The sequence below is a fragment of the Telmatherina bonti genome, assembly GCF_933228915.1.
Source record: "Telmatherina bonti genome assembly, chromosome: 5".
In the NCBI taxonomy this organism is placed as follows: domain Eukaryota; kingdom Metazoa; phylum Chordata; class Actinopteri; order Atheriniformes; family Telmatherinidae; genus Telmatherina; species Telmatherina bonti.
Genome location: NC_136623.1, coordinates 39,054,158 through 39,076,945, shown reverse-complemented (window position 1 = coordinate 39,076,945; position 22,788 = coordinate 39,054,158). Strand labels below are relative to the sequence as shown.

Sequence of the window (22,788 nt, the reverse complement as noted above, 5' to 3'; positions counted from 1 at the left end):
ACAGCACTGAACGGACAGGAAAACATCATATAAATGAACCAACATCACGGATGATGTTCCAGAATGGGAACAGAATCCGTTTCCCATTTCCCATTGTCTCAGTCTGAGTCAGGTGTGTTGCAGCAGGGACACTAAGAAAACCTGTTAGAGACTGGCCCTCAAGGGCCTGCGTTGAAGGTCCCTGTTCCAGGTGGTCTGAGGCAGAGAGATGGAGGGTTTTCCAGGGTTTAGGCCCCAGTTCAGATGTGGATTCCTGAAAAGGTTCATCTGATGTCAAACATCTAGCTTTTGGACTGGTTCCTTGTATCTCAACCAGATTCTGGATTGGTTCGTGTCATCTGGACCGAATTCTGGACCGGTTCCTTGTATTTGAACCAGATTCTGGACCAGTTTCTGGCATCTGAACCAGATTCTGGACCAGTTCCTTGTATCTGAACCAGATTCCAGATCAGTTCCTTGTATCGGAACCAGATACTAGACTGACTTCTGGGATCTGACCCAGATTCTAGACCAGTTCCTTGTATCTAAACCATGTTTTAGACCCCTTGCTGGTATCTGAATAAATTTCTCTGGACCAGTTTCTCGTATGTGATCCAGATTCTGGACAGATTCCCCTGTATTTGAACCAGATTCTAGACCGGTTTCTGGTATCCGAACCAGATTCTGGACCAGTTCCTTGTATCTGAACTAGATTCTGGACCAGTTTCTTGCATGTGAACCAGATTCTGGACCGGTTCCTTGTATCTGAAACAGATTCTGGACCAGTTTCTGGTATCTGAACCAGATTCTAGACCGGTTCCTTGTATCTGAACCAGATTCTAGACCAGTTCCTTGTATCTTGACCAGATTCTGGACCAGTTTCTGGTATCTGAACCAGATTCTAGACCGGTTCCTTGTATCTGAACCAGATTCTAGACCAGTTCCTTGTATCTTGACCAGATTCTGGACCAGTTTCTGGTATCTGAACCAGATTCTAGATTAGTTCCTTGTATCTGCAGCAGCAACCACCAGCTGCTAAAAGTGAAGCCTATGCGGAAGTGCAGAAAAACTGCAGTTCCCCCTTCATCTGCTAGGGGCTCCAAAACAAAGCAAATCCCCATAGACTCCCATGTAAAAAGGGCAAACTTCATGGCAGAAATAAACATGTTTACAGCAGGAATAAACATGTTTACAGCAGAAATAAACATGTTTACAGCCTGGTTAAAAAATGCATTTTAGGTTTAATAGGTCAGGTTTACCTTCATGACAACTGTGGGGGGGAGTGAATTTTTTTCGAACTCACCCGTTTAAAAGTAATTTAATCTCGAAGTTTGGCATATTTAGGGGCGTGTCCTTTTGATTGACAGGCACCCTATCTCCCGCTTCAAGTCAGAAGAACGTAGAACAACCGTAGTTTTCAGCAGGTTAACAACATGACTTAGCTTTAGCCTGCTTACCTCCGTTAGCTGGTTAGCTCCTGTTATCTCCAGGTTAGCTCGGTTAGCTCTTAGCTACAGAAAGCTCGGAGTTCGCTCGATGTCAATCATCCACCATGACGCTCACAGCCCCCCTCTCAGCTCCACCTCTTTGCCCATATTTGTATTTTCCGGGCGAGACGACGCGCATGCCGCTGCCAAGATGGTGATGGTAGGAACCGCCCACCGAGCTTCAATTCAGCTCTTCAGAAACCTACGGGTGATGTCACAGAGGCTCCGCCCATCTCTATATACAGTCTATGATCTGAACCTATCAGCTGGTCTTCATGAGAAACGCCATAACATGACCTCCATAACGGTTCCACCACAGAACAACACCATCGTTCACCAGTCTGTTTCACAACAAGACCACCACTTCCTGTTTCTCACAGCTGATGAGGAGGATGTGATGTCATTAAAGCCAACATTAGGTAACCATGGAAACACATTGAATATTCAGGACGTCTGCAGGTCATCTCTACAGGTTCTGAGTTCCTGAGGGTCCTACAGATACAGCTGTTTTCTGTTTTTAGGGTTCTATAGTGACCAATTTAAAAGAAAAATGGATTGATGGAAACCTGGTTACAAAGAAGAAATTTAGTTCATTTAACAAATAATTATTTCATTTTGGAATCATTTAAAATTAATCTGACATGAACTGAAACCCACATCTCAGCCTGCCGCTGTGAAACCTCTCACTGTTCCTCCCATTCAGTCCAACCACAGCATTCCTGCTGGGAGGGATGGCAGCCACACACACATAAACACACACATGCTTGCCTTCCCCTCAGGCCACGGCCGGCTCTGTGTTTGGTGCTAGCAGTTAAGAAGTCCAGGGATTTTCCTTCTCTTCATTATTTTTCTTCCTCTCGTTTCCATCATAGTAATGTTCCTGCTCTAATGCCAGGTTTGCATTATTGATGAAGCTCCCATCTGATGGGGGCAGTAGGGGGTGGGGGTGGAAGAGATGGATGGATGGGCCAAAGGAAGGGAGGGTTTGATTTAAGAATATACACTTCAGCAAATCCACCTGTTCCACAGTCAGAAGGATGGATGGATGGATGGATGACACAGATCTGTACAATCACATGTTCAATCTGCATCTTATTCACTTCATTTCATGAAGTGAATAATTCATTATTATATATAATGAATTATATATAATGAATTATATTCAATTCATTATTATATTTTGTGTTTTTTAATTCTTGTTTTGCACAAGTGAAATGTTGCTCAATCTCAGTCTATAGTCTGGTACAGTAACAATAAAGACCATTCTATTCTATTCTATTCTATTCTATTCTATTCTATTCTATTCTCTGTAATAGTAAAGATCGTTCCATATCATCACTTTCCATAGAAGATTAAATCTAACCCGCACCAGCAGATCAGAATTCCAGAACCTGGAATAGGACCAGGATGCTCCGCCAGCATCCCTAAATGAGCAGTGGTAGCTAAAACCTCCATCATGTCCGGTCCCAACACCCCGTCATATGAAGCGCTGCAGCATCTCCACAACATCTGACTCCTCCTTCAGCAGGAACATTCACCAGGAGAGGCGCTAGACATCCACAGAAGCAGATAAACTCCAGAAACTCGGCTGCACTACATTCCCATCAGCATCTTGTTTCCATGCACGCAGGACAAAATGAAGAGCTTCTCCTTCCGTCTGCAGATTACTCACCAAAGTCAGCGAGTTTGAGCTCTCCGGTGTCGCTGATGAGCAGGTTCTGAGGCTTCAGGTCACGGTGAAGGATGTACCTCTGGTGGATGTACGACAGGCCTCTCAGCAGCTGGAAAAGGAAGAGCTGAAAACATAAAGAAAACATCCGTTTCCAGCATGACTCTGAGCAGGCATCGCGTTCACAGAGGTGTGGTGAATGTCATGCATGAGGACAGACTCTGCCTCCGTCATAAAGGAACACACTGAAACCACCGGAGTCCAGAGAGCAGCCAACATCTGGTCCACCTTGGGAAGCCGGAGCAGCTGCAGGTGCAGACCTGATTCAGACTAATATACTTCATCAAGTTCTTCCTGTTAACGAGCTGCTTTTTTCATTCAGGTCTGTTAAAGGGTTCCCTCGAAAGCAGGTAGGACTGTGAGACACTGGTCTGCTGTGTGGTCTCCGTAAACTGTACATAAAAGATGGGTGGAGCCAATGTGACATCACCACCAGGTTTCTGAAGCTCATTGGCTGGTTCCTACCATCGCCATCTTGGCAGCGTGATGCGTGCTGAGAGGTGGAGCTGAGAGCATGGAGTGGATGACTGATGTCTCGCAAACTCCAACCGGCTGTAGCTACAAGCTAACAGGAGTTAAGCAGCTAACTAAGCTGAAGTAGGTGGGTTAAAGCCTAGTCACACTCAGTGTGACAGCCAAACATCAGGTACCTGTCAATCACAAGGACACACCCCTAATTTTGAGATTAAATGACTTCTAAACAGCAGAGTAATAAAAAAGGTCCCTAGTGGATGAAGGGGGAACTGCAGGTTTTGGTACTTCCACTTAGGCTTCACTTCTAACCACCGGAGGCTGTTGCTTGTTGGTGTGGTTTCATCCTGTGTGCATGCATGTCCGTTCAGGACCACGTACCGTTCACGCTGCAGTCGCAACGAGGCATAAAACACATGAACATCATCCAGGTGACATGATAACTCTGTTTTTAAAGGTCTTTATTTAAAAAGGGGAAAAAGAGCTTTTCTGCAGATGCATTCATCAAACATCCTCATGGAAAATGCATGAACACACATCCACTGAAATGTCAGCAGTGAATATTAATCCATCAAATCTACATCTTTGCAGCCAGTTAAACAAACCCGCCTCGAACTCCAGACTAACTCTGCCGACTTCACAACAAACTAAATCCTGACAAACTTTTGGTTTGCCCCCCCCCCCCTTTCCTCCCCAGATGTGTCAGTCAATACATAATGAGGCGTGCACCATCCAGCTCCTCATTTTCCTCAGCTTCCATCTCGTTTCTCTCCCCTCACTCGTACCCTCGTCTCAGCCAATTAACCCAACCGGAGCGCCGTGGAGTCCAATCAGGGCCGGGCCCCGCCTGGCATCCGGAGCTGCCAGGTCAAGCGTTTCCCCCGCCTCTGCTCGGCGGGAGAGATGAGCCACGGTGAGGGAAATTTGTGTGTTTACTCATGTATATCAAACACACTTCAGAAACGCTTTCACTTTGTTAGACTGAAACGAATTCACTGACTCAGACAGCAGCTTTCTTCTTCTTTCACTTTGTCTGCAGACGCCTCGGCTCAGTCTGCATTTTAATGTTTAGGGTCGAGGCGTGGAGCAGACGTTCGTACGTCTTTTTCTGGTGATCCGTTTGCATTCCAACGTGCCGCATGCGGGACGCCTTGAGTTTCCAAGCAGGTAAATGGCATCCATCCTCACAACGGGCAGATTTCACAGCTTCAGAACAGGCAGTGAGCACCATGTTGGTGTCAGAAAGCTGCAGGATGTCCATCTGGCTGGGGGAGGAATCTGATTAACCACGCTGGAAAGCATTTCCTTTGCATGTGGAAATGGAAGTTATATGGTTGCTGTATGTTTATTCTCTGGAGGGGCAGAGGAGTTGTCTCCTCATATTGGTGTATTTTCTCCCCATGTCATAACACAAGAGATTTACGAGAAAATAACAATCCGGCAAAGACAAGTAAGAAACACGAGTTTCCCGGCCAAAACAGGACAGCTGACAGATAGAGATCTGTACACGGAAAATAAACAATAGCTATTTATTCGGTTATAACACAGCCCTATTTCAGAAGATAAAACTACTTAGAAGCACTGTTTTAATCCAGTTGGAAATCTGGTTGTTTTACTGGTTTGCCTCAATACAAGATTTAGATGTGACTGATTACTGCAAAACGGTTTGGCAAAGAAGAAAAGTAGTGGAACACACTCTTGTTCTGATGCCAGTTTGTTTCAGCCCCTCACCAATCTCATGTATGCAAAACAAGTAATATATGAGGATTGCTGCATTACTAGAGTGACTGTTAAGGTGAGTGTCACGGTGACGTGGAGGTGTCCAGTCCATCCATCCATCCATCCATCCATCCATCAGTCCATCCATCCATCCATCTTCTGCTGCTTATCCGGGGTCGGGTCGCGGGGGCAGCAGTCTAAGCAGGGAAGCCCAGACTTCCCTCTCCCCAGCCACATTTGCCAACTCTGCGGGGGGGATCCCGAGGAAATCCCAGGTCAGCCGAGAGATATAATCCCTCCAGCGTGTCCTGGGTCTTCCCCGGGGTCTCCTCCCAGAGGGACGTGCCTGGAACACCTCACCAGGGAGGTCCAGGAGGCATCCTGACCAGATGCCCGAGCCACCTCAACTGGTTCCTCTCGATGCGGAGGAGCAGCGGCTCTACTCTGATCCCCTCCCGGATGACCGAGCTCCTCACCCTATCTCTAAGGGAGAGCCCGGCCACCCTGCGGAGGAAACTCATTTCAGCCGCCTGTATATGAGATCTCCTTCTTTCGGTCACGACCCACAGCTCATGACCATAGGTGAGGGTAGGAACGTAGATCGACTGGTAAATCGAGAGCTTCACCTTCTGGCTCAGCTCCTTCTTCACCACGACAGACCGGCGCAGAGTCCGCATTACTGCAGACGCTGCACCGATCCGTCTGTCGATCTCGCGCTCCATCCTTCCCTCACTCGTGAACAAGACCCCGAGATACGCCTCCACTTGAGCCTTGGCAGACTCCAACCCTCACTAAACCAAGTACTATAAATACTGACAGAAACAGAAGTGGTCACCATGAAACATGACAGAGCAGGAAGTGGACTCTAGGAGCGGGAACGTGTTCTCTGGAGGGACGAACCATCTTCTCCATCTGGCAATCTGATTTACCAGTCTGGGGTTGGCGATTGCCAGGACAACCTGTTTGACTGCTTTGTGTCAGGTGTGAAGTTTTTTAGAGGGGGGTGATGGTGTAGGGGTGGTCTTCAGATGCTGGGTGTGGACCTTTAGTTGTAATGAAAGCCAGCACCATGAAGACAGAATGAGCCGGTTTGGTGTGGGACAACCCGACTGGTCTGCACCGGGTCCTGACCCTGACAGGACAGAAGACCTTTGGGGTCTTTATCAAGATGAGCTTCATGAACACCGAGTGGATTGGATGGCCTTGGTGTTACGCATCAGAACAATGTCGCCTGCTTTCCTTTGTCTGATATTCATTGTGCAGTAAGGCTGATGCAGTCAGAGAAACAGCTGGATTCACAGCTGGATACACAGCTGGATAAATAACTGGATTCACAGCTGGATGAATGGCTGGGTGCACAGCTGAATCCACAGCTGGATGCACATCTGGATGAATAGCTGGATACACAGCTGGATGAATAGCTGGATTTACAGCTGGATGAATGGCTGGGTGCACAGCTGGATGAATAGCTGGATACACAGCTGGATGAATAGCTGGATTCACAGCTGGATGAAATGCTGGATTCACAGCTGGATGAATAGCTGGATTCACAGCTGGATGAAATGTTGGATACACAGCGGGATGAATAGCTGGATTCACAGCTGGATGAATAGCTGGATACACAGCTGGATGAATAGCTAGATACACAGCTGGATGAAATGTTGGATACACAGCGGGATGAATAGCTGGATTCACAGCTGGATGAATAGCTGGATACACAGCTGGATGAATAGCTAGATACACAGCTGGATGAATAGCTGGATACACAGCTGGATGAATAGCTGGATACACAGCTGGATGAATAGCTGGATTCACAGCTGGATGAATAGCTGGATTCACAGCTGGATGAATAGCTGGACTCACAGCTGGATGAATAGCTGGATACACAGCTGGATGAAATGCTGGATACACAGCGGGATGAATAGCTGGATACACAGCTGGATGAATAGCTGGATTCACAGCTGGATGAAATGCTGGATACACAGCTGGATGAATAGCTGGATTCACAGCTGGATGAATAGCTGGATTCACAGCTGGATGAAATGCTGGATACACAGCGGGATGAATAGCTGGATTCACAGCTGGATGAATAGCTGGATACACAGCTGGATGAATAGCTGGATTCACAGCTGGATGAATAGCTGGATACACAGCTGGATGAATAGCTGGATACACAGCTGGATGAATAGCTGGATACACAGCTGGATGAATAGCTGGATACACAGCTGGATGAATAGCTGGATACAAACCTGGATGAATAGCTGGATACACAGCTGGATGAATAGCTGGATTTACAGCTGGATGAATGGCTGGGTGCACAGCTGGATGAATAGCTGGATACACAGCTGGATGAATAGCTGGATTCACAGCTGGATGAATAGCTGGATACACAGCTGGATGAATAGCTGGATTCACAGCTGGATGAAATGCTGGATACACAGCTGGATGAATAGCTGGATACACAGCTGGATGAATAGCTGGATTCACAGCTGGATGAAATGCTGGATACACAGCTGGATGAAATGCTGGATACACAGCTGGATGAATAGCTGGATTCACAGCTGGATGAATAGCTGGATTCACAGCTGGATGAATAGCTGGATTCACAGCTGGATGAAATGTTGGATACACAGCGGGATGAATAGCTGGATTCACAGCTGGATGAATAGCTGGATACACAGCTGGATGAATAGCTAGATACACAGCTGGATGAATAGCTGGATACACAGCTGGATGAATAGCTGGATACACAGCTGGATGAATAGCTGGATTCACAGCTGGATGAATAGCTGGATTCACAGCTGGATGAATAGCTGGACTCACAGCTGGATGAATAGGTGGATACACAGCTGGATGAAATGCTGGATACACAGCGGGATGAATAGCTGGATACACAGCTGGATGAATAGCTGGATTCACAGCTGGATGAAATGCTGGATACACAGCTGGATGAATAGCTGGATTCACAGCTGGATGAATAGCTGGATTCACAGCTGGATGAAATGCTGGATACACAGCGGGATGAATAGCTGGATTCACAGCTGGATGAATAGCTGGATACACAGCTGGATGAATAGCTGGATACACAGCTGGATGAATAGCTGGATACACAGCAGGATGAAATGCTGGATTCACAGCTGGATGAATAGCTGGATACACAGCTGGATGAATAGCTGGATACACAGCTGGATGAATAGCTGGATTCACAGCTGGATGAATAGCTGGATACACAGCTGGATGAATAGCTGGATTCACAGCTGGATGAATAGCTGGATACACAGCTGGATGAATAGCTGGATACACAGCTGGATGAATAGCTGGATTCACATCTGGATGAATTGCTGGATTCACAGCTGGATGAATAGCTGGATTCACAGCTGGATGAATAGCTGGATTCACAGCTGGATGCATAGCTGTTTCTGCTACAAGAAATAACAAGCAGCAACAACAAACAGACAACTTCTGTTACAGAAAAACATTTTTGTTTCTTTCATCTTTCCATCACTGAAACTAAACCGAGTGGAGTGTGGATGGGGAAGGGGTTTGGATGGGGTGTGAATGGGGTGTGGATCAGGTCTGGATGGGGTGAGGATGGGGTGTGGATGGGGTCTGGATGGGGTGAGGATGGGGTGTGGATGGGGTGTGGATGGGGTCTGGATGGGGTTAGGATGGGGTGAGGATGGGGTGTGGATGGGGTCTGGATGGGGTCTGGATGGGGTGAGGATGGGGTGTGGATGGGGTGAGGATGGAGTCTGGATGGGGTGAGGATGGGGTGTGGATGGGGGGTGGATCGGGTCTGGATGGGGTGAGGATGGGGTGAGGATGGGTTTTGGATGGGGTCTGGATGGGGTGTGGATGGGGTTTGGATGGGGTGTTGATGGGGTGAGGATGGGGTGTGGATGGCGTGTGTACAGGGTGAGGATGGGGTGTGGATGGGGTCTGAATGGGATCTGGATAGGGTCTGGATGGGGTGTGGATGGGGTGTGAATGGGGTCTAGATGGGGTGTGGATGGGTTGTGGATGGCGTCTATACAGGGTGAGGATGTGGTGTGGATGGGGTGTGAATGGGGTCTGGATGGGGTGTGGATGGGGTGTGAATGGCGTGTGTACAGGGTGAGGATGGGGTGTGGATGGCGTGTGTACAGGGTGAGGATGGGGTGTGGATGGGGTCTGAATGGGATCTGGATAGGGTCTGGATGGGGTGTGGATGGGGTGTGGATGGGGTGTTGATGGGGTCTGGATGGGATCTGGATGGGGTGTTGTTGGGAATTTCAGTTATAATATTTTCAGTTCATATTGTGATCTTTTATTAATCTTACATTGATGTTCTTCATTAATCCTCAATTACAAGTTAAAAGTTTTCCTCTGTGTGCTATTTGGATACGCAGGACATTCCAGTGACGTGCAAGGTCAGAGTGGTCTGACCAAAAACATTCGGTTCCTATCAGAATGGTATCTTTAAGAAGAGCACACATACGCATTGTCCTATCAGGACATATGCATTGGACTTTTGAACCAAGCAAACATCTACACATACACACACACACACACATTGAATGGTTTCAACTTGTATGAATGTCACGTGGTATCTTTCACTAAATGCCTTGGAGTTCTTTTGAAGGCCAGGCTTCTGAGATGAGCCTCCTTGCAAATCGAACAAAATCATCTCGTCTGGCGTCCTTCTTATTTAATGATAATTATGTTAAGATGTTAAGGGTTTAAACTTAATATATTTGGTCCTTCTGAAGCCAGATTCCAAGGTCGGTGACAGCTGAAGATGATGGGGAGGCACGTCGTTCAGTCTGTCGACAGCTGGGGTGTGAGTGCGTCCTGTAACAAAATCCTGTGGCGTGAATTTGTCACTTGGCCGGCGGTGTACCCAACTTTCCTCACTGGATATCAGTTGACGGAATCCGGAGCCAGACAATGCGAAGATGTAATATAAGGGTTTTCCCTTCTTTCTTTCTTTCTAAGTGAGGCATCGCCACCTAGAAGGAGGTTGGTTGACTAGTCAAGCTAGTTAACACAAGGGTTCGTTGACTAATTGATTTAGTCAACAAGAGGTTTCTCCACCTTAAGGAGGTAAATAAGTGGTTCGTTAAATAATTAATTTAGTAAGCAAGAAGGTTTCTCCACCTTTCTTTAAGGAGGTTAACGGCATCTCCGCCGAATAAGGAGGTTAAAAATGTGTTGGTAGCTCCGCCGGAAGTGAACCTATAGCAAGAGTTAGGTCTTTCTTTTTTTTTTTTTTCCTTCTCTCCTTTTCTCACCTCACATGTGTGTGTATGTGTAAGGAGAGTTTGTGAGTGTGAGTGCCACTCTTGTGGAATCATGGGACGGTGTTAAAAACATCTGATCTTGTGAAGTATGCAAAAGTAGTTGATTTGATTTATGCAGACAGACACGTAGTCTGTACAGAGCAAAACTTTTCATAATGGGAACAAAAAAAACAGTAAGACTATCTTAGAGGGAGATGGGAAGTTCATGGAACAATATTTCCTTGGCAGCACAACATTTCTACAGAAATTGAGCAAGTATAAATTTGCAGGAAGATTAACGGTGGAAGAATGTGAAAAACTTGTGAAACAACTGACTTTGGAAGTTGCAGAGCGGACGGGGAAAAAGAAGCATGAAAAAGAGTTTCAGCTCAGGATGTCAAGGTTATGGTTAACTCAAGCTCGAAGACGATCAGGGAATAAACAAACAGAAATTTTTCAGGCAGTTGCTGTTGTGAAGTCAGACGAGGAGACATTGGTCCCGTCAGATGCGGTGAGGAGAGAAAAAATTAGGCAAGATGCCAGAACAGAGACCCAGAGAGAACTCAGAGTAACCAGGCAGAAGCAGGAGGCAGAAGGAGCAGAGAGAGAGATAACAGAGAAGTGCAGTCAGATAATTACTGGAAAAGCTAAGATAGATGGACTGACAGGGAAAACAGACCGAGTTGACAAATAGTACAAGTAAATGCAGTAGTGACAGAAGAGTCAGATAAGTTGGCAGGGAAATCAGAAGGTCTGTATCCATGCTTGACAGAGCAAAAGAGGGAATATGGAATAGCAGACCAAGCAACAGCAGAGACTTTTCCCCTGATAGAGGTTGCAAACCCTCATTACGGCCTCGATAATGACCGAGAACGCACGATACGTGTCTATTGACCTTGGACAGACCAGGAATGTACTGACGCATGTAAAAGCCTGGGCGACCCTCGGATAAATGTAGAGGACTTCATAAACAAGCATCACAGCCTCAGACAGTCTTATTTTCTTGATGGACGGGAAATTGAAACGACTTTTTAAAAAATGACATATGACTGGTCGAGTGTCCGGGGACAATACACTGGCACACGGGCAAATGGAACTGTGCTAAATCACACGGAACAGGCTTTAATTGACCAAACTGAGGCACTTTATGCGAGATTGAGGCAAACATTTCGATCGACGCCAGACTTTAACAAAATAGCACAGTGTAAACAGGCTGAAAATGAGGACCTCTATGCGTATAGAAATCGTCTGGAGGACATTTTTCATAAACATAGTGGAATCCCGGAACAGGCAGGGGAGGACACTCCTTATATGAGACAGCTAAAGCAAGCACTGATGTCTGGGTTACAACCATGCATAACCGACTTCATCAGAAAACATGACGTTAATCATGCAACAGGAACTCTGACAGAGTGCATGAATTGGTTCTTATTAGAACAAGTGTTCAATGCAGGGCCGCCAATCAGAGGTTGGATGGGAAAAGGCAAGGGGAAAAAGACGAAGAGAGAGACTTGGAGTGCTGGAGATGCAGCCAGAAAGGTCACATGGCCAGGAACTGCAGGGTCCACCCAGCTGAATTCAATCAGGACAGGATGAAAAAAAAAAAAAAAAAACCAGGAAGCTCCAGAGAAGCAGCGAGGATCTGTCTGCATTGTAGACCTCTCTTCAGCAGAAATGTTTTTTGACCAAAGCATGAAAAGAAAACTGATGATAACGCTCAAAGTAAATGGCAAGAAAATTTCCTTTTTATGTGATACAGGAGCAGATAAATCAGTCTTAAATTCCAGAGTGCCAGATCTAAGTCTATCAGATGAAAAAAATTTCTGTCAGTCAGGAGACAGCCAGCTCAGCTTACAACACATGAGAGATCCGGACACGGTCCTTAACAATTTGAAACCTCCACAAAAAATTTTCACAGTGATAGATTTAAGAAACGCATATCTCTCTATTCTGGTTCAAAAAGAGTCCAGAGGCTGGTTCGGGTTTACATTTGAAGGAACCAGTACACATTTACTAGATTACCACAAGGTTTTTGTGATTCTCCAACTATTTTTGCAGCAGCCATCCAAAACTGTTTGGCTGGATTTAAAGTCCCCGCCCATTCACAGGTAATTTCCTACATCGATGACATTGTCGTAGCCGCAAACTGTGAAGAAAACTGTAGAGAAACATCACTCAGACACCTCAGATTCTTAGCTGATACCGGAAACAAAGTCTCACTCAAACAAACTTCAATGGGTAAAAGAAGTTCTTAGGCCATTTAATAAGTGGTGAAGGGAGAAGAGTGTGTGAAGACAGAAAGGAAGCAATATTAAACACACCACGAGCAGTGACCAAGACATAAATGATGCAGTTTCTTGGTCTGTGTAATATTTGTCGAGCTTGGATTCCTAACTATGCAGAAATTTGCTTTTGACTGACTGGTGGCTCCATGCTTCGCACCACCTGGTGGAACTTTCTCTCTAAGGTTGACTGTGCCGGGTTGTTTGTTGTGATGTTTTTGAAGCTATATAGCACTTTGTCGCCAACAGAGTGCAACGAACCTGAACACTATCATCTTTAGCTGAAACAAACCCAAAATAGTGATGATATTTCAGGCTAGAAAACGTTGTTTACGTCTGCTTGTCAGGCTAAAAACGGAATTCGTCACAAAGGTGACGTCCTTCCCTGAGACTGCAAGAAGAAAGCAAACATATTTTAAGGAAAGTTTCAAAAACAGTAACGCACTGTGACTTGGATAAATAACTTTAATTTGATTAGTTTCAGAAATAGTAACTACATTAAATTCAACTTTATTTATATAGCGTCAAATCACGGCAATGCCATCTCAAGATGCTTTACAGACAGAGAAGAAAACATAATGAAAGCCAGGTCATAACAGACTATATAAGGAAACCAACAGATTAACGCATTGAGTCGTTATGAAAAACGTGGTTATAGAGTACCGTGTTACTAAGTAACGCGTTACCAGCACCACTGGTTATGTAACATACAACATTTAGACAATTGGGGCTTTTCTGGTCTGGAAAATGCAGTTTTTCACGCTGCATTCAAAGGCTCCTGTTAACCACAAGGAAGTGAAGACTGAGTAGAAACAGAAGGTCTGCTGCACTTCGATCCCAAAGACCACTTCCAGCTGCTGGGAGCTGCAACCTGGGTTGCACAGGAACAACAACCCTGCAGCGGTGCATCCAGACATGAAGACCCAACAGTTGTTCCTGAACCCACATGGTCTGATTTCATTACTCCAGCATGGTTTTCTGAAGTGTTGCATGTTTTGAAGAGATGATGACTTAATGTTTGTTTTCTGTTGTCAGAACCATCTTCCACACATGGAGCCGCTGCTCAGAGGGATCAGGCTCACAGAAATGTGATGCTGAACGTTTCAGACACTGCAGGATGCACCAGAAACCGACTCATTGTGGGATGTTGATGCTTAAAGAGCCGTGAATTCACAGATAAACTGCTCTTCTGAGATTTCTACTAGACCGGTTGCCTGAACTGGACTCAAATTAACACCTTAACCAGCTGAATCCCACATAGCTGGGAGGGATAACATCAACGAGTTTCTCCTGCTCTCATTAGATTGTCAGCCATGAACCAGAACCAGAACCAGGGAGGAAAACCTCAAACAGAACCAGAAGCAGGGAGGAAAACCTCAACTAGAACCAGAACCAGGGAGGAAAACCTCAAACAGAACCAGAACCAGGGAGGAAAACCTCAAACAGAACCAGAAGCAGGGAGGAAAACCTCAAACAGAACCAGGACCAAGGAAGAAAACCTCAAACAGAACCAGAACCAAGGAGGAAAGTCTTAACCAGAACCAGAACCAGGGAGGAAAACCTCAAACAGAATCAGAACCAGGGAGGAAAATCTCAACTAGAACCAGAACCAGGGAGGAAAACCTCAAACAGAACGAGATCCAGGAAGGAAAACCTCCATCAGAACCAGAACCAGGGAGGAAAACCTCCATCAGAACCAGAACCAGGGAGGAAAACCTCCATCAGAACCATCTGCCTGGACCGCAGTGGGGGCAGAAGCCTATGAGACTGGTTCCAGTGAAGCAACATCAGATTTCCAGACTGGGACCAGTTATACAGAAGAGTCCCAGACTGGAACAGGGACCAGCAAGGCTGCACGACTGGGACCAACAAGACATGATAAGACTCTGATATCGGGAATGGAATCAGGTCCAGCAGACAGAACAGTTCAGGAGAGCAGCCTGCATGCTGGGCAGACTGGAATCCAGTAAGACTGCAGGCAGGTAGTGAGGCTGGCCAGGCAGTGGACCGTCCTGGGTCCACAGCTGGACGGACGTCTACAGGCTCCGCTGAAGGGACCGGTGGGACAGAAATAATTACTGATAAACCTTCTTTCACAAGAAACATGAAACTAAACAAATTCTTCACTTATTGTTAAAATGGAAACCAATGGAAACCATCACACAAACCAGTCACTGGCAGCGACTCCCAGTATGACAGGAATCACTCCAATTCATTCCATAAAAACACACCGGTTCAGGAAGGGCTGACTGGGTCCTGATGGAGCTCCGACCAGAAGCTTTGCATCATCTGAACCTGATAATACCTGATCAATGTTTCTTTCACTTAAAGACAAAAACTTAAAAAAATTGATAAAACTCAAAAACTAAGAAATCAGATAAACTCCGCCTGCCATTAAAAGCTGATTTCTCATCAATTCTGAGAGGCGTTTCAGGGAAACGGCCATAAGGTGATCCCATCTCAGCATCACTGCCGCCGTTTCCTGGTCGTCTCCCCTCTAAAGGGATTATCAGAGCAGATGGTAGCTGGGCGTCGGCCATGTGGGCGCCAGTTTCCTCGTGACCTTTTGGAGATACCACTGGGTCCCAGTTCCTCCACTGGCTGAGTAAATCTCATAAGAAGAGACCTTCAGCTGCAGTCTGAATGACATATTTCTGATTCACAGCTCGACTGTAAACACACCGCACGGGGTGAGAAGAGCTACTGGTGCAGTGGTAACGGCCAGTTTCCATTTCGCCAACCTGAACACAGTTTGAGCTGGAATCTGCACACACACACACGCGCGCGCGCCGCTGAGCTTCATGACCACTAATTCCATCAGCAGTGATGGTCTGAATGCGCCTCTCTGCATGTTAACTTGATCCTGCAGCTCTGAGACGATAATGGCTTCTATGTTGCCGATCAGGAAGACATCAGCCGTCTCCCAGTCAGCCCCAAACCAGCAGCCATGTTGGGAGGAGCAGGGCTTACCTTCAGGTATTTGCACCTCAGCTTGTTGTTAACAGCAGATTTCCAACAAGGCTCTCGGTCTCTCTATTTAGACGACACAATGAACACAGAAAAATGACTTTCACGTGCCGGTGAGAAGAAGTCTCCAGACTTTCGATGCAAGCGGTGAAACTCCAGGTTTTATCCACACAGACAAGCCAGGATACAGCTACCTGATTGACTGCTAACCACACAGAAACACACACTCTCACTTCACAAAAACATCCTGAGTGTTAACTGAGAACATACTGAAACGTCTCTAAACAAGGCGCTGCTGACCCGCCTTGGGTTAGATAGGACTAAGAACTATCCACTCAGCTAGACGGCAGTTTGCAGGATATCTACTGGTGCCTCGCTTTGCTCTCTCTGCCCTCTGAATGAGGACCAAGTCTCTCAACTCTAAGGCCACTAGCTGTCCTCTGGATCCAGTTCCTATGGACATCCTGCAGAGCATTTTACCTCCAATCTGTAGTGACCCATATTATCATCTCCTCTCTGGAATTCGCTGTCTTTCCCTCTGTCTTCCAGTAAGCTCGGGTCACCTGCTGAGCTCATCTACCGAGCACCGTGATGCTCTGTGGATGAGTTTAAAGGTTACACATCATTTCTCCCCTATAGATGACTTCACACGCCACAATGGTGTTCTGAGAAGAAGCCCAGAACAGCAAGTCCAAACCAGCCCTTCCAAACCACGAGGCAAGGCATGGGAACTCACTGAAACATCAGAATGACAAGTATCAGGGAACAGATTCATTTACCGTCCAGATCAAACTCTTTTACAAGCCAACAATACCTTCTGAAAGCAACACCAAGGAACTTGTGATGGAACATTTGAACCCCTGTGGTGAGCTGTGTGGGTCACTGCTGCTTCATGACAAGCCACACACACCTTATCAACCCATTACAGATCACATAACGGAAGTCGCACCACTTCCACTCAGCGGGAGCCAACACTTCGTTCTGCTCTCGCAATAATCTGGAATTATTCATGTGAATCTCAACATGTCAGCAGAAGAAACAGACATTATTGATGTAAATCCCTGCTGGTGTACAACAGATGTGGCGCAATCTTTCACCTCCCTGCATACACCTCCTCTACCACCAACACCACCGCAGAGCTTCTTGCTCTCCATTAGCACGTCTTCCTACCCGCTAATTTATGTCAGCAGAACCGTGTCACAGAAACGCACGACTGAGTCGGAGCTCTGCAGCTTGGAGCAGCTGTGATGGTGAGACTGGTCCGGCCTCGGACAGCATAATGGAACCTTTTACACCAAGGATGCTCCGATGCCTGACACGCTGATCACAGCCTCTCCGGAGAGAAGTCAGAGCTTGATCCGCTGTAAAACCTCAAATATCAACAAAGTCAGCAGATCGGGTCAAATTTCAGATGTTATCTGATCAGATTTTATCGCACCACGCACTGCCTAGCAGAACCCAACAGAACCCAACAGAACCCAGCAGAACCCAACAGAGCCCAACAGAACCCAACAGAGCCCAGCAGAACCCAACAGAACCCAGCAGAACCCAACAGAACCCAGCAGAACCCAACCAGTCTGTCGGTAAACCAGTCCTACCAGTCTGTTGGTACACCAGTCCTACCAGTTTGTACACCAGTCCTACCAGTCTGTTGGTACACCAGTCCTACCAGTTTGTACACCAGTCCTACCAGTCTGTTGGTACACCAGTCCTACCAGTTTGTACACCAGTCCTACCAGTCTGTCGGTAAACCAGTCCTACCAGTCTGTCGGTACACCAGTCCTACCAGTTTGTACACCAGTCCTACCAGTCTGTCGGTAAACCAGTCCTACCAGTCTGTCGGTACACCAGTCCTACCAGTTTGTACACCAGTCCTACCAGTTTGTTGGTACACCAGTCCTACCAATTTGTACACCAGTCCTACCATTTTGTTGGTACACCAGTCCTACCAGTTTGCTGGTACACCAGTCCTACCAGTTTGTACATCAGTCCTACCAGTCTGTCGGAACACCAGTCCTACCAGTCTGTCGGTACACCAGTCCTACCAGTTTGTCGGTACACCAGTCCTACCAGTCTGTCGGTACACCAGTCCTACCAGTCTGTTGGTACACCAGTCCTACCAGTCTGTCGGTACACCAGTCCTACCAGTTTGTCGGTACACCAGTCCTACCAGTCTGTCGGTACACCAGTCCTACCAGTTTGTCGGTACACCAGTCCTACCAATTTGTACACCAGTCCTACCAGTCTGTCGGAACACCAGTCCTACCAGTCTGTCGGTACACCAGTCCTACCAGTTTGTCGGTACACCAGTCCTACCAGTCTGTCGGTACACCAGTCCTACCAGTCTGTTGGTACACCAGTCCTACCAGTCTGTCGGTACACCAGTCCTACCAGTTTGTCGGTACACCAGTCCTACCAGTCTGTCGGTACACCAGTCCTACCAGTCTGTCGGTACACCAGTCCTACCAGTTTGTCGGTACACCAGTCCTACCAATTTGTACACCAGTCCTACCATTTTGTTGGTACACCAGTCCTACCAGTTTGCTGGTACACCAGTCCTACCAGTTTGTACATCAGTCCTACCAGTCTGTCGGAACACCAGTCCTACCAGTCTGTCGGTACACCAGTCCTACCAGTTTGTCGGTACACCAGTCCTACCAGTCTGTCGGAACACCAGTCCTACCAGTCTGTCGGTACACCAGTCCTACCAGTCTGTCGGTACACCAGTCCTACCAGTTTGTCGGTACACCAGTCCTACCAATTTGTACACCAGTCCTACCATTTTGTTGGTACACCAGTCCTACCAGTTTGCTGGTACACCAGTCCTACCAGTTTGTACATCAGTCCTACCAGTCTGTCGGTACACCAGTCCTACCAGTTTGTACATCAGTCCTACCAGTCTGTCGGTACACCAGTCCTACCAGTTTGTCGGTACACCAGTCCTACCAGTCTGTTGGTACACCAGTCCTACCAGTTTGTCGGTACACCAGTCCTACCAGTCTGTTGGTACACCAGTCCTACCAGTCTGTCGGTACACCAGTCCTACCAGTTTGTCGGTACACCAGTCCTACCAGTCTGTCGGTACACCAGTCCTACCAGTTTGTCAGTACACCAGTCCTACCAGTCTGTTGGTACACCAGTCCTACCAGTTTGTATATGAACCGTTTTTCTTCTGTTCAGGTTAGAAAAGCTGGAGATGATCACTGATTCTTCCTCTACACAGAGTTCCAGGTTGAATCTTACCTTGACGTTGTCTGGGTGGAGTCCTCCGGGGTGTTTGTCCATGTACTGACACAGATCTGTGTGCTGCGGAGAGGAACAAACAACATGAAGTTACGTCTCCGGACATCCTGCTGGACGTTCTGCCTGAACAACACGTTGCACTTCACCATCCGCCATGATGGAATGAGCAGAAAGCAGCTGATGCTTCAGCTGCAGATCTGTGGCTCACAGCTTCCAGACATTCCAGCTGCATAGCTCACACAGAGGACTCGACACACACTTCCTCCAACCCTGCTCTCCATCTGCTTGGGTTCCAGTTATACAGGCTTAGTCGCCTCTCCCTGTCAGTCATCACCAGCGGGGAGGGAACTCTGCTGGGACTGAAACCACTGACTTCTCTGATCCCAGTTCCAGAGGATGGACCGTTGACGTGTCCTGTCAGCCACCAGGGGGCACCCCGCCGCCTTCAGGCTCAATACATGCTGCGCAGCTGGGGAGACATCCAACCTGCTCAAACTGCGACCTGAATGTTAACGTGACCTGCACACAGATCCAGTCTCTTCTGGCTGTCTCTGGTACCACTAAACTGGTCCTGTTACTGACCTGCTCCCAGTTAAACCATCATGTTACTGGTCTGTTCCCAGTTAAACCATCATGTTACTGACCTGTTCCCAGTTAAACCATCATGTTACTGACCTGCTCCCAGTTAAACCATCATGTTACTGGTCTGTTCCCAGTTAAACCATCATGTTACTGACCTGTTCCCAGTTAAACCATCATGTTACTGACCTGCTCCCAGTTAAACCATCATGTTACTGGTCTGTTCCCAGTTAAACCATCATGTTACTGACCTGTTCCCAGTTAAACCATCATGTTACTGACCTGTTCCCAGTTAAACCATCATGTTACTGACCTGTTCCCAGTTAAACCATCATGTTACTGACCTGTTCCCAGTTAAACCATCATGTTACTGACCTGCTCCCAGTTAAACCATCATGTTACTGACCTGCTCCCAGTTAAACCATCATGTTACTGGTCTGTTCCCAGTTAAACCATCATGTTACTGGTCTGTTCCCAGTTAAACCGTCATGTTACTGATCTGTTCCCAGTTAAACCATCATGTTACTGATCTGCTCCCAGTTAAACCATCATGTTACTGGTCTGTTCCCAGTTCCCAGTCATGTTACTGATCTAACAGGACCAGTGTGGGATGCGAAGGCTGTGGAAATGTCCTGCTCCATCAGCTGCATGTGCAGGTGTTCTCCACCTGGTGTGTGGTATCTGTCGGTCCATCGAGGGTCAGAATGAGAGATCCCAGAGGGTGGACTCACCACGTACTCGAAGACCAGAGTCAGGGTTTCCTTGGTGTGGATGATGTCATGGAGAAGCACGATGTTGGCATGCTTCAGGCCTTTCAGGAGCGAAGCTGCAAACAGAGAAGCTCGTTAGCTGGATGCTGAAAGCTGCGCTGTGAACGGAGGATTAGCACCAGATTAAAGACAGGAAGCCAGGCGGATTCACAGATGGAAGTTCCCACCATCTGCACATTTGCACATCTGCTTCTGATGGACTCGTCGTCTTCCAGGGAAACACAGACTCAACCCTTCTGCCCAAAATACCAAGACTAGTTACAGTTTGCTGGTTTAATATGAGGAGTTATTAATATTTAGTTATTTATTTTAATGAGAGAGGCTGAATCTCCCAGATGTTCTTTTTTTTTTTTTTTTTTTTTTTGTCTTGTCCAGCATTTAAGCAAGCAGAACGATAGTCTGAATGTTGTGTTCTGAAGAAATTTACTTTGCCAAGGGGAGCATTACTGGTATGATGATCCCCTTGATTTTCTTGATTTTCATTTTAATTCTTTTTTTATTTTTCTGTGAAGATAAATGGAAAGAGAGAGAAAACACCTCGTAGAGAGAGAGAAAAAGAGAGAGATAGAAAGAGAAAGAAGGAAAAAACAGACATCTGCATAAACGTACGCATATACACCCATACACATTTGCCTATATAGAAGCATGTACCTACATATTCACACACATAGAAACAAACAGGCCAATCTCAGGGTGTGTTCAGACCAAACGCGTGTTGAGCGTCGAAAACGCTCGACGCTGGTCACTAAACTGCCACTTGTGTGTCAGACGCCCAAAACGCTCCCAACGCTCCTGTCGCGTCTGCCGCTTGTGTGTCTGGAGCGAGCGGCAAACGCGGTGGAAAAGAGAGGAGGGAGGCGGAGCTTTCCTTCCGGTCAGTTTGAATGATGGTGGATTCAGTAGAGAGACGGCTTGGTTTTATTAAATAAATAAAGCTAGAGAACGCTGTCGTACGGCAGTAATAGTCAGTGTTAATGCAACAAGAGCCGCGCTCAGCAGAGAGCCGCCGCCGCCCCCCCAACAAAGCGTTGCTAGGCAACGAATCCTGCTATGTTGCCAAATCAATAACATTCAGATTTTTAGCAAGGAATGGTTATCCTAAATATTGCACGGAGTAATGGCATCTCAGCCCCATGTCTGGGTTCACCACAGGAATCCTCCAGGAGCTGCGAGCTGATCGCTCTGATTGGTTGACGCCCCGCGTCAAGCGGCCAAAGTTCAGCTTTGTCCATCTCTGGCTTTTGACGCGCGTTCCGTGCGGAACGCCGACGCCCAAAACGCTCAAAACAACGCAATGCGAGAAAGCTCGATGCCCCCTTGCCGCACCTCCCCATAGACTTTACATGGAAACCTGCCGCTCTTGACGCTCAAAATGCGTTTGGTCTGAACACACCGTTAGATTCTTATTCCCCCTGCAGAGGACTAGACTATCAAGTGTCAAGAGCACCATCAGGTTAAATATTAATGGGAGACAAAGAAAACAAGCTGCTGTTAGTGAATAATAATCCTGCACACAACCCAGTGACTGTGTCGCGTACAGAACATACAGAGTGGAACGTGTTCAGAGAAGAGTGACCATGCCAATGTGACCCCGCCCACACAAAGGTAATAAGCCAGGAGGACCCCGAGACCCAGGTGACCGGCAGCCACCCCCAAACACAGGATCAAACCACCCCACCCCGGAGCCAGCTATGGACCGACCCAGGAGGCAGCGGAGGGGAGACCCAGCCAGAGTCCCCCTGCGGTCAGGGGGAAGAGGCCCCAGTGGGCCCAGATCGGCAGAAACCGGCCCCGCCAGGCACCGGCTGCCCAGGGCAGACCAGAGCACGGGCCCTAGTGCCCCAAGACCCCGAAGGCAACCCCCAACCCCCCGCGGGCAGAGGGTCCAGTCCACACCTGGAGTGCCAGGATCCCCAGACAGCTGCCGAGTGGAGGCCAGGCCGCACCAGCCGTGCCCCCGGGGCACAAGACCCCCCCCCCCCCCCCCCACCCCCCACCCAACACACACACACAGAGGTATACACAGACACACACACACACAGAGTGTGTGTGTAAGTATGTGTGTGTGTGTGTGTGTGTGTGTGTGTGTGTGTGTGCATATGTGTGTGCGTAACTTCCAGAGTAGTTCATCTGGCCTACAGATCAAAGCAGCTAAATTTCTTCCCCCGGCTGCGTTTGAGTGTTTCGGACGTTGGAGCTGCAAAGTAAAACGTTTCAGAAATCCTGACGACACCTGTTGTTGTTTATCTTGTTGTTGTTTATCTTATTGTTGTTTATCTTGTTGTCGTTTACATCCCACACGGG

The 22,788-nt window shown here is 47.3% G+C and overlaps 1 protein-coding gene across 1 annotated transcript in view; it reads right to left on the bottom strand.

Annotated features, from left to right (window-relative positions):
• The window catches only part of cdk14 (cyclin dependent kinase 14), a 269,156-nt gene that overhangs the window by 132,333 nt on the left and 114,035 nt on the right, over positions 1 to 22,788 (bottom strand). Inside the window, exons 6-8 of the mRNA XM_079240348.1 lie at positions 20,446 to 20,540; positions 19,136 to 19,198; positions 3,139 to 3,262 (exon numbers count right to left, since the gene is read on the bottom strand). Of these exons, the coding sequence (XP_079096474.1) occupies positions 3,139 to 3,262; positions 19,136 to 19,198; positions 20,446 to 20,540 (282 nt within the window). The remainder of the gene's footprint in view (positions 1 to 3,138; positions 3,263 to 19,135; positions 19,199 to 20,445; positions 20,541 to 22,788) is intronic.